General features: G+C 36.1%; 1 protein-coding gene across 1 annotated transcript; it reads left to right on the top strand.

The window, feature by feature from the left end:
- The first annotated feature begins 10,883 nt into the window (after positions 1–10,883).
- Positions 10,884–11,647, top strand: LOC111377983. The gene is made up of 2 exons (XM_023001146.1): positions 10,884–10,995; positions 11,238–11,647. Exons 1-2 carry the CDS (start codon positions 10,884–10,886, stop codon positions 11,645–11,647), a joined length of 522 nt encoding a protein of 173 aa, XP_022856914.1.
- Positions 11,648–13,575: the final 1,928 nt, after the last annotated feature.

Raw genomic sequence — 13,575 nt, 5'->3', positions numbered from 1 at the left:
ACTCGTAGGTGCAGTATTCAAATATCAGCAAAAAGCGATATATTAAAAGACATATCAAACAATAATCACTTTAATTTGGAGCACACATTGCGGACTTGTTCATGGCTAAATGATGAAGCCAAAGCACCAACGTTGAGGAACCAATCGAAGGTACGAATTCAAAAGCATAATGTATGTCAACAATCTAATGTGTGAAAAACATGCATGTTAAAGTTAATTGGAGCCAAGTTTGAACTTGTATAACCACATGTCATGAAATGATGTTATCAAGTTAGACATTATTAGCCCATAAATCATGAAAACAATGAGTATAAAGCAATTGACAAATCGAAAAATAGAAGTGTAGAAAACTTAAGTAGAACACATGAAATTTTTCTGTTCGGAATCTCTGAGGTTCTGCAATAACTTCCAACGTCTAGTTCAAACATTTACAATGGTGAATAACGCTCGTAACACTATAATCAAGCCAAACGAGACAAAAAGATACAACTATTGTTTAAGATTACAAGTCTTTAGCCATTCGAGCTTATTTTCTAAATAATCAAACTAACCCTGAAGTTACTGTTCACCAATAACATCAAAAACTTGATCTATACACTTTCTATACCACAAAAATTAGAGAATATCAAGGTTTTCAATCTATCAAAACCAAGTAAAAAACAAAAAGAGACGAAGTATAAAAGGCAAAAATTAGAATTTCTTGAGTGGTATTCGAGAGAGTGAGATGAGAAGCAATAAATTTGTTTGAGCTCCATTTTTTGGAAAAATATATTTTGTAACAGTGAATTTTGAAAAATGTATGATTAAAAGTAGGATAAATTTTGTGAAACTATTTAATTGGAAGAACATATAATTAAAAATAAATTTACGTGTAAAATATTTTATTACATTAATCTGTAATAAAAAATGAGTAAAAAAAAAATATTTTTGATTATCAAATGGGGCATTATGTCCATACCGAACATAACATCTGACATGCGGCGACTGCCAAACCATATGTACGATCCCAAGTGTAAAGTACTAAAGTTTGCACATGGCCTCAAATGAATGCATAATTTAACGTGCAGCTTTGTTTGACTACAACTATGTAATAATGTTTTAAATGCATTATTGAGGAAATTGGCTATTATATTTTAAATAAATTTTAAAAAATAATTTTTTAAAACTAAAACAAGTGGACTTTTATAAAACCTGAGAATTTTCTCGATAACAATAATTTAAGACTTTTTTTTATGACTTTAAACCAGACAAATTTATATAATCTTTAATTAACAATAAGTTTAACATTTATTTACTAATTTTTTATGCATAAGTAATTAGTTGCCGGTTTTGAAAAAGGTATTGTTAATGTAATCAGAACTTCAATCTCAAAATTCGAAGGGATTAGTGGTGTTTGATGAAGATTAAAATTATATTTTTTTTTATTAGATTGTGATAGAAGTTTTTGAAATATATGATTGAAAAATTGTGGGATCCATGAAAGATGTTGTTAATATTGATTGTTAAAATTACTGTTCCAAAATTTATTTTCCAAAAAAAAAACATTTTTTATAATGATTTTCAAACAGAGCTAATAAAATTTGCTAATTTGTTGATTTGTGAATTAGTTCAATGTAATAATCACATATAGGGCCATATTGTAATCTTCTAGTTTTACTTTTGCGTTTTATAAAATAACATTATGATGAAGTTAGCTTAAGTTAATTTTTTCTAAAAACTCTTTTAACGAGCAAATCACTTTTGAAAATTTATTCAAATTTATAATATATTAAATATCATATCAAGTGAAGATCATTTTTTGGACAATTTTACCAGGGTAACTAGCAAAAAACGTTCCGATCGTTTACATTCATTGCTAAAATAGTCTCTATAGTTTTAGATTTGATATTTGCATCACGTCCCGTTAATTCTACCATTAAATAAATGCATGGAATTAGTCGAGTCGCTATATATATATATATATATATTTTGGAGGGGTGGGGGAGGACTTCTTGTAGTTTGCATAGAGTTATATAGTGGCTAACAAAATCTCAAAATTGAATAAACCACACCAAACCTTCCTTTTCAAAGTCAGACATAACATTGGAGCCCTAAATGCAGTAGATACCAAAGCAAAAACTTGTTCTTGTTGAGCTTGGCAGTTGACTGGGATCCTTGCCATGTGATTGCATCCATAGTCTCAGTTTGGCCCCCCTTTTTTTGAAACGAAAATGTTTGGAATAGTATTTTTTGGAAAAACAAGTGGTTGAAAAAGAATGAAAAATTTTCAATTTATGTATAAAATTATTTTATGGAAGATTGTGTGATTGAAAATAAGAGGGAGAAAAATGAAATAAAATTTAATGGGGGTCAATTGGGGGCTTAATCTTAAGGGGAATGAAAGTTATTGACTATATAGATGACATCTACAAAGAAGGCGGCCTACGTTAGAACATGTACACCCTCTATCTCACCCATGACAAGTCCGGATTTATGGCCTAATCCAAGTTTTGACTCCTTGAATCCACCTTTCTACACCAAAAAGGTCAAGAGACAAAAGAAGGCCAGACGAAAGGAAGCTAATGAACGTGAAGGTATAAGTTCATCAAGTAATGCTAAGCCATCTTCATGCAAAGCAAGGGTATCAAAATGTTAAAATAAGTAGTATTTTTATTTATAATAACAATAATAGTAACGAGTAAAAAGTTTAATTTTTAGTAAGAATAATTTATAAACAAAAAGAAACATGTAGAAAATTCATAATTCATAATTATTCTTATTTTACCTACAAATTAAGCCCTAGAAACTTGACTCCAAAATAGAAAATGAATAAATATTTAAATGAAACTAAAATTTGTAGTATATAATAAATTATAATTGATGCCGATTAGTCCACATTGACATTTAACAAAAAGTCGCGTCAAATATCACCCAAAATGTGGCCCTTTAAAGATTACGCATCTAGCATTTGCGGATGATTTAATACTCTTTGTAAGGGGAGATGTTATGTCGGTGCAAATCGTAATGGATTGTCTATCCAACTTCGGAAATGCATCGGGTTTGAGGATGAACACTTTAAAATCCAGCTTCTTAACAGCTGGAATTCATAGGCAAGAACTTGGAGAAATTCAAGCACTCACTAATATCCCGAAGGGTACTATGCCATTCCGGTATTTGGGTATTCCACTTGCATCCATGAAGCTTAAAGTTAGTTGTTATGCCCCATTTTTAGATAAAATTCCAACTTATATTGGTGCTTGGACTCGTTCCTCTTTGTCTTATGTGGGAAAGGCGGAGTTAATTAGGACGGCGCTTCAAGGTGTTGAACGTTTTCGACTTTCTATTTTTCCTATCTCGGCAACAATCATCTCAAGGATAATTAGTCTATGCCGTAATTTTCTTTGGGGATCCAAGAAGCCATTGGTAGCTTGGAGGGATGTTTGCCTACCGAAAGATAAAGGTGGCCTTGGTTTTAGAGACATGAAAAGCTGGAATTTAGCACTACTTGCAAAAACACTTTAGAACATTCATCAAAAGGACACTCTTTGGATACGTTGGGTCAATCAGTTTTATCTTAAGAGGGGAAGTGTGTAGGAATTGGTTCAAATAATTAACCAAAAATTGGAAAATGAAAAGGTGTGACTACGTGTCAACTTTGACCAAATATTCGGACTTGATCCGATGGTCAAATTACAAAAGTAAATAGACCAACTTATTCTACACGTCGAGTAGATTGTCGTGGTATATTTGGAATCTTGAAACCAATTCCGGATGAATGAGAAATTGCAGATCAAAGTTGGAAGAAATGAAGTGTTGGAACTTTTCGAAATGATGCATGTTTTGGCACACACTACTTCATTTGCACCCTTTCTACATCTATAAATAGGATCCTATGGACATGGTTTTGGGTACATTAATTGCATTGAGCATTCATTCTCCTCTTACAATTTTCTCATTTCTAATTCCATAACATTTTCATGTATTTCCTTTGTAGAGGGGAAATTTTGTAAAAACTTTGTCAGTTTCTTGTGGTTTGAAGTGCTGCTATCACAAGTTGCGAATCCATTGTATCTTAGGAGACAAGTATCATTCATCGTGAGCACCGTAACAGGGCAATTTGTCTTAAGGAACGTGATTACATCTCGCCTTGGATTATTCTCTACTTTTACTCTTTCTTAATCCTTGTTTTGCGTAATCGTTATATCGAAACTCTGTCCAAATTTTCATTCATATAAATTTTTTTTTGATCACGCTCTTGCGAGTTAAAACTGGTCAAACAAATATATTAAAAACCAACCCTTACATAGCCCTTTTTATAAGTCATATCCAACAAAGTATTTGAGATGTTTTGCCAAGGAAAGATGATTCGCCTCTTATTAAAAAATTGCTGGAGATCAAAGATTTCATTTTGAGGGCTGAAGAAAATGAATAGGTGGCTATTCATAAGCTGTCCAGCTGGTCTTGTGATGACAGATTCAATATTTTCGCTGCATATGAGTTTTTTAAGATGATAAGTGCATTTTTGTGTACTTATTTAATGCACAAATATGACTAAATTACGAGCAAAATAATTTGATTGTGGCTTAAATTCATTCAATTGTTGGATTGTAGGGTATAATGATGGACTTCATGGAATTCACGAGATAAAGAAGCAAAAAGGACAAAAAAGAATCAAACTGAAAGTTAGGGGATCAAGTTGCAAATAATCCATAGATGAGAGACCACGTGGAATGAAGATTCAAGAATGTTAGAGGTCAATCGGATAAGGAAAGGAGTCAAAGAGGTGAAATATGGTCGAAGTATTATCAAATAACAACTTTCAGGCGAAAAAGCTATGCTCGTGATTTTTAGTTTCTACTTGAGATTCATTTTTGGCATAGTAAACATCAGAATTTGAGAAAGTCTATTTCTATCAAAAGTGTAGATATTTGAGTTTTCTTCCCAATGAAATTTGAATCACTTCAATCGGAGATCATAAAAGAAAGTTATGACCAAAATACTAAAAACTGTCCGACAAAAAGAATGACATAACCATGCGGTCGCATGGTAGAAACTCCTATGCGGTCGAGAATACCAAGGCGGGGAATTAAAACGCCAATTTCTATAAGCCTATGTGGTCGCATAGGTATATTCTGGGGGTCAATTCTGCAGTTTCCTTTTTGCATTATAATTCTTTTGGAACTCGATTGGGACGGGATATAAAAATCTTGAGCCGTCATATTTCGAGGAAGAATGCATTGGGAGGCAAGAAACTACATATTGTAGAGGATTTTGAGCACAAATAACGAAAAATTTGAACAAGAATTTTCAAGATTTATCAAGTATTCATAATCCGGTGATATTCTTTTTTCAAGATCTAATGTATTCTTATAGTTTATCAATGTCAGGCTAGATTTTCATGTACTAAGATATCGATTTACCATGTGATTTGATCTTTAATTTTCTAGTTTTACAATTTGACACTAAAGACACATTTTAATTATTTTGAATGATTTATATGCAATTTTTGTTCCCCCAATTAAGGGCCCGTAATTGTGTGGGTTTAGGTGGCTTATTCTTGCATTCGAGAGAATTGGAATAGTTCGACATAATATAAATCATCGTAGGGATAGGGGATAGAAATATACCGTTATACCCTACGCGAATTTTTAAGTGTTCACAAGACCGCATACATTTTTATATATGCACTTGTCATAGAAATATAGGCCGGTGGTATGTAAAAATAGGTTCGATACATCTTGAGAGAGAGTATTTGATAGATTAGGAGCACTGATTCGTCAATAATTTAAGGGTGTTGTCACATTGTAAAATTAGGGTTAAGGTGATAATTGCATGGGAAATCATGATCCTAGTGTTTTTAATTTTCATTAAATACAACCAATTTGCACTCTAACATATAATTTGCATTTTAATTTATTAAAATATCGTTTTGCATATTTGAATTCATTTCAATCTTAAATTTTGCATAATTAGGGTTTTCATAACATTATGGTTTTCTTTCTACAATTAGGGTTTATTTAGTTAGATATTTATATTGAGTAATTTCGTTTCGGTTAAGGCTACACTAGGTAAAATTGAACTACTCAATCTCTGTAGGACGATATTCGAACTCTTCAAATTCACTTTATTACTTGTTAACGAACCGTACACTTGCGGTGATCTTAACTGAAAGAAAATATTTCGTGAACAAGTTTTTGGCGCCGTTATCGAGGATTGAGTATTCGTTTAATTTTATCTAAATTGGCACTAATTCGAACATCCTTATTTACATTTCCTGTTATTTGTTGTGTTTTATTTCAATTAACTTCATTTTGATTTGTTGTTATTATTTCATTTTAACATCTAAGCACTCCTATTAGCTCTTGTTGCAGATTTGCATGACAAGATCTGCTGAAGGAGAATTGACACCAGCTAATCCAGAAATTGAACGAACTTTCCATCGAAGGCAGCGAGAAAACAGAGAGATACATCAATGAATGGCTAACGTGCAGAATAATCAAATTTTTTCGGCTAATGAAGAAGGGGCAGCGGATGAAGGAAATATGCTCGTGGGAGATTTCATGACCCCTCAGATAATTCAAAGTCAGTCAAGCATCGTATATCCACCGTTTGGACATCCAAACTTCCAACTGAAGACTAATGTGATACAATTATTTCAAAACGGTCATTAATTCTATGGAAGGACTGAAGAGAATCACACACGCATGTTTCTCGTTTTCTGGAGATGTGCCAACGCTTCAGATATCAAGGAATTTCAGACAATGCAATAAGATTAAGGTTGTTCCCACATACACTGCGCGACAAGGCAATTAAATGGCTAGATTCGCAAGCATCACCACATGGAACGATCTAGCACAAAAATTCTGCACCAAGTTCTTCCCACCGACTAAGATCGTGAAGCTCAAGCACGATATCTCTGTTTTTCGCCAAGGCGACTTTGAAAATTTCGATAAAACATGGAATCGATTCAAAAATATGCTGCGAAAGTGTCCACACCATGGGATTAGCAAGGGACTTCAAGTCCAATACTTCTATGTGGGATTACTTCCAGCCTTTAAAAGCATGGTTGACTGATCATCGAACGGATCACTGTCCACAAAGATAATTGATGAAACACTGAAACTTTTCGAGACCATGGCCCCCACTTCAGCTATGTGGACATCGGAACGAGCGGTTCAAAAGAAGACACCAGGGGTTTATGAAGTGGACGTCTATTCCGCCTTGTCAGTAAATATTGATTCATTATTTTACAAGGTGGAAAATATGACACAATCAGCTAACGTAGCACAATCGAAAAAGGCCAGTTGTGAAGAATGTGGAGCTGAGCATGTAACAGCAGAATTTCCAATCTTGGAACAAGGAGCAGAGCATGTAGATTATGCTCAATGGGGCAGCAACAACAAAATAACACATATGGGGAAACATTTAATCCGAGTTGGAAGAAGCATCCCAACTTCTCTTGGAGCAACCAGAATCAAAACAAGCCACAGGGACAATTTTAATAGCAAGAGAAGAAACCTCAGTTGGAAGAAATGATAGAAAAATTCACGGAGAAGGTTGAAGCTACACTTCATAACCAAAATGCAGCTATCAAAAATTTGGAAACTCATGTGGGACAATTAGCCATAGCATTGATTGACAGAGCACCGGGAAACTTGCCAAGTAACACGAAAATAAACCCGAAGGAGCATGCTAAGGCAATTACAACTTGAACTAGAAAGCAACTACCAGAAATCCACGTAAAAAGGCCAGATGCAAATCGAAGAAACAAAATTTCCAACTATAGAAGAACCAATAGAGCATGATGAACAGATGGAAAAATCCACCCCAACTGAAAAATCGAACAAAACTCAAAGTAAAGCAACCATTAACCCTCACGAACCTCCCATACCTTTTCCACAAAAGCTGAAAAAGAAGAAGTTGGAGCAACAATACAAGAAATTTCTTGAAGTTTTTAAGAAACTCCACATCAACATCCCACTCGCCGATGCATTATTCTAGATGCCTAGCTACGCAAAATTCCTGAAGGACATATTATCAAATAAACGCAAGCTAGGGGATCACGAAACAGTAATATCAACAGAGGAATGTAGCACCAGAATTCAGAAAAAAAGTCCCACCAAAATTGAAAGATCCGGGGAGTTTTACTGTTCCTTATACTATTGGTGAAGTTCATTTTGATAAATCTTTGTGTAATCTTGGTGCAAGTATTAATTTAATGTCTCTATCTATTTTTAGGAAACTTGGCTTGGGAGAGGCTAAGGTGACTACTATAACGCTCCAGCTCCCTGACAGATCGTTAATACATCCCAGGGAAATAATTGAAGATGCGCTTGTTAAGGTGGAAAAATTCATATTCCCTGCGAATTTCCAAATCTTGGACATGGAAGAAGACAAGGATATTCCATTGATACTGGGCAGACCATTTTTGTAACAGGAAGAGCCTTGATTGACGTTCAGCACGGGCAACTGATATTAAGATTGGGAGAAGAGCAGATCTCGTTTAATGTCTTCAAGGCAATGAAACTACCTATAGAAACAGACAGCTGTTTCTGAATCGACGTGATTAACGGGTGATCCAAGACTCCTTTTTGTTACACAACCCATCAGATGCATATGAAGCTTGCATTACACATTCGCAGTCAACGCGGTCTGATTCAATGGAGATGGAGACTTGTGAAAGGTTTCTGGATACCAACTTACCTGATACGCGAAAAAGGCATTTTAAGGAGCTTGGAACAGGACCTACGAAACCACTACCATCCATTCAGCAGCCACCGAAATTAAAACTCAAGCAGTTACCACCATACCTCAGATATGCTTACTTGGGGGAATCCTATACACTCCCTGAGATCATTTCGAACACAGTTAGCGAAGTGGAAAAAGAGAAACTGCTTAGGGTGCTCAGGGAGAATAAGACGGCAATTGGATGGACCATAGCAGATATCAAAGGGATCAGCCCCTCACTGTGCATGCATAAGGTTCTCATGGAAGAGAATTTTCGACCAACCATAGAAAGTCGGCGAAGGTTGAACCCAAATATGAAAGAAGTAGTCATAGCAGAGATACTCAAACTTCTTGATGCTAGAATCATATATTCGATATCAGATAGTGCATGGGCTAGCCCAGTTCAGGTGGTGCCAAAGAAATGAGGAATAACGGTAGTACCCAATGAGAAAAATGAGTTCACGCCAACCAGAACAATCACATGATGGAAGGTTTGCATTGATTACCGCAAATTCAATGTAGCAATAAGGAAAGATCACTTTCCCCTTCCGTTTATAGACCAAATGCTGGAGAGATTGGCAGGTAACTCATATTACTGCTTCCTCGACGGGTATTTAGGTTACAATCAGATACCAGTGGCACCAGACAATCAAGAGAAAACTACATTCACTTGCCCATACAGTACTTTCGCATACCGCAGGATGCCTTTCGGCCTTTGCAACGCCCCTATCACTTTTCAACGTTGTATGATGGCAATTTTCTCAGACATGGTAAAGAAATTTATTGAGATATTTATGGATGACTTCTCGGTCTTCGGGTTTTCATTTGATGAGTGTTTGGAACACTTGAATCTGGTATTACAAAGATGCAAGAAAACCAATTTAGCATTAAACTGGGAAAAATGTCACTTCATGGTGCAAGAGAGGATCGTGCTTGGGAATCGGGTCTCAGCAAAAGGGATTGAGGTGGACAAAGCAAAGATTCAAGTTATTGAAAAGTTACCACTACCAACATCAGTTAAAGGGGTTCGCAACTTCTTGGGACATGCTAGATTCTACATGAGATTTATAAAAGATTTTTCAAAAATCACCAAGCCCCTCTGCAACCTGTTAATGAAAGACGTGCCCTTCGAATTTAATGAGGAATGTCTAAAAGCTTTCAACACTTTGAAGGAGAAATTCACGTCAGCGCCAGTAATTGTAGCACCTGATTGGGAGTTGCCTTTCGAGTTAATGTGCGATGCTAGTGATCATGCCGTAGGCGCAGTATTGGGGCAGAGAAAGAACAAGATTTTTCATGTAATATATTACGCAAGTCGAACATTGAATGATGCCAGATCAACTATGTGACCACTGAGAAGGAGCTCTTGACGGTGGTCTATGCCTTTGACAAATTTAGATCATATCTCGTGGGGTCTAAGGTCATAGTCTACACAGATCACACTGCATTGAAGTATCTAATGACAAAGAAGGATGCCAAGCTCAGGTTAATTCATTGGGTGTTACTGTTGCAAGAATTTGACATTGAAATTAGGGACAAGAAGGGCAGTGAAAATGTGGTAACAAATCACCTATCGAGGTTAGAACAAGAAGAGCCAGAAACGTCAGTGGAAATTAATGAAATTTTTCCAGATAAGCAAATGCTCAGTGTAGAAGAAGCCCCATGGTATGCAAGCATCGTCAATTATTTGGCTAGGTCAGTCCCACCGTCAGATTACTCGAGTCACCAGAAGAAGAAGTTCTTTGCCGAGCTGAAATATTATTTTTGGGAAGATCCTATTCTTTATAGGCGAGGTGCTGATCAGATTGTGAGAAGATGTATACCTGAAGATGAAGTACCTGAAATTCTTGAGTATTGTCATTCATCTGCTTATGCAGGACATATGGGGGCTTCAAAGACTGCAGCTAAGATTTTACAGTCAGGGTTTTAAAGGCCTACATTGTTCAGAGATACCTTTGAATATGTTAAGAGGTGTGATTGATGTCAACGCACTGGGAACATCTTAAGAAGGAATGAGATGCCATTGAACAGCATATTGGAAGTAGAGATATTTGACGTATGGGGAATCGATTTTATGGACTTTTTGCCCATCATTTTCAAATCAGTACATCTTGGTAGCAGTTCATTATGTGTCAAAATGGGTGGAGGCAGTTGTGTTGCCAACGAACGATGCAAAAATGGTAATTGAGTTCTTGAAGAAATACATCTTTACCAGATATGATACACCACGAGCAATAATCAGTGATGGGGGCAAACATTTTTGTAATCGCCAATTTGAGCAGTTATTGAGTAAATATGGGGTTAAACACCGAGTTACAACCCCATATCATCCACAAACCTATGGGCAAGTCGAAGTGTCCAATTAGCAACTGAAGAGAATATTAGAGGTCACAGTAAATTCATCCCGAAAAGACTGGTCAAAAAAACTGGACGATGCATTGTGGGCATATAGGACAGCATTCAAGACGTCGATAGGCATGTCTCCATTCCGCCTAATCTTTGAAAAACATGTCACCTTCCACTGGAAATAGAATACCGGGCATACTGGGCTATGAAACAATTGAACATGAATTTGAAAGTCACCGGTGAAAAGCGTTTATTGCAACTCAATGAGCTAGATGAATTAAGAATGAAAGCATATGAAAACTCGAAGCTTATCAAAGAATGCAAAAGGTGGCATGATCTACACATTCAGAGACGAAATTTCGAAGTAGGGCAGAAAGTCCTATTATATAACTCGATGCTCAAGCTTTTCCCTGGAAAATTAAGATCAAGGTGGTCGGGACCCTACACTGTTACTAAAGTTCTGCCATATGGAGCTATACAGGTCAGCCATGAAACAAAAGGAACATTCACAGTTAATGGGCAAATGCTGAAACACTACTGGGGAGGGGATTTCTCAAAACAAAAATCCACCGTCCAACTCGGAATGCCAAATTGAAGCAGAAGTGGAGGAGTCGAGCTATAAACTATAAACTAGCGCTGGGTGGAAGGCAACCCACTGTATCCTTTTCATTACTTTTAATTTTTGCATTAGCTCAGAAAATTTTAATTTTCACATTTGATTTGCCTTTTTTTTAGGTTTAGGTCATCGATCATCCATGCATGTCAATTGAGTCTAAGCACTACCCACACGGGTCCCTATTCATCGAGCACAAGTTAGGAATGACTGATTTAGTGTTTAGGTGATTGAATGTGAACATCACGCATTTTGAGGCAGAAAGTGTATTTTTCGAAGTTCTTCGGGGATTAAAGGGTGACTTCAATTTTAAAAAAGTGATTTTGGGAACTAAGTCAATGACCTACTCGTGCCCCATATGATCTAATGTGTTTTGATAAATTTTGGGGGACGATGAAAGGCCAGTCCGAAGTCACAAGTTGAAAACCAAGAATTTGGAGGAAAATTTGGTCAGGGTTGAATTTTGGGAAATCAATTGTGTTCTAAAAAAATTTTCACGTGCATTTAGTTAAAAAAAAATAATAATAATAAATAATAAAATAAAAACGTTTAGTCTATGCAATCGCATAGACTAAACATCTATGCGGTCGCCCTGACCCTTATCCCTATGCGATCGCATAGAGTAATTCTGAAAAAAAAAATATTTTTTAAAACACATACTCACACACAACTCTCATTCCCCTCTCCTCCCCCTTCGTTCATCTCTCCCAAACCCTCAACCCGTGAAATCAACACAAAAACCACATACTAATCTTGCTCCATCACGCATTAAAATGAGTAAAGACTCTCAATCCTACAATTCTACACAAGATTTCAAGGTAAGCGCCCTACACTCTACTCTACAACTTTCGAATTTTGAGATTTGCATTATCTTAACTTTCATTAATTGGCTAAGAATGAGTGTTATGTTATGTTTGGATTAACATGTGAATGTGGGAGATACATAATAACACCTCAAAAGACAAAATAGGACACATATCATAGTGCACGCAATATGTTCAATTAAATGCTAAAGTGACGAGATTCATGCAATTTAGAGAACTTTATCCCTGTCATGCATCACAATTGATATGAATAGTAATCAAACAATGTGATATCTCATGAAAGGCCTTGAAAAACATCTATATTCATTTTGGCAACACATAGGCACATGGCTATGTCACGACAGGTCACGGCACCCTACGTCCCCTACTTTACACCATCATTTAACATACCAAACGAAATCCAATTGATTTGAAATTTGGGTATATGCTAGACCTCATTGAATACTTTCATATTCCTGGAGATTTCCCGAAAAAATTTCGATAATTCTCGATGATGCCCGGGGCCGAAAGTGCGCACTCAGTCATGGATCCAATTTTTAAAATGTGCATGTTTCGGCCTAGTTTTTTTTCATATTGGCGCAATATTTATACTATCTTGAACATCCTATTTTGAATATTGCACACCAAGATGTTACATATACATCTAGGAGTAAGTTTGGGGATGTCGTGCATCTAAAGTCAACTTTCGTGTTTTTGACATACCTTTTTCTTTCCATTCTATGGTTTTGACATTAAAACATTGATTTTTACAGGATGCCACCTTAACGAACCTTGAAAGGGAAAGAAAAAGTTGGCTCATCTTCCGGAACACCCCTTACTCGAGTTCTTGAAGGGGGGATACAAAGATTTCTGAATTTTGGGACAGCAGCTCACTATGAAAACATTGTGAGTAGGTGGATAGTAACACCAGAGCGAGCGATTAAAATTTGAGGATTTTCCAAATTTTGAGTTGATCACCTTGGTGGATAACTGTGGTGGGAAAAGGTAATAGAGCAGCCACATCAGATCTATGATCATTGGTGGGAGAATTTTATGTAAATTTCATTACAGAGATCGACACACCAGGGTCCGACCACTTGCATCAGA

This window comes from Olea europaea, chromosome 3, assembly GCF_002742605.1.
Source record: "Olea europaea var. sylvestris chromosome 3, O_europaea_v1, whole genome shotgun sequence".
NCBI lineage: Eukaryota > Viridiplantae > Streptophyta > Magnoliopsida > Lamiales > Oleaceae > Olea > Olea europaea.
The sequence above is the reverse complement of the archived record's forward strand: the minus strand, read 5'-3'. Positions and strand labels throughout refer to the sequence as shown.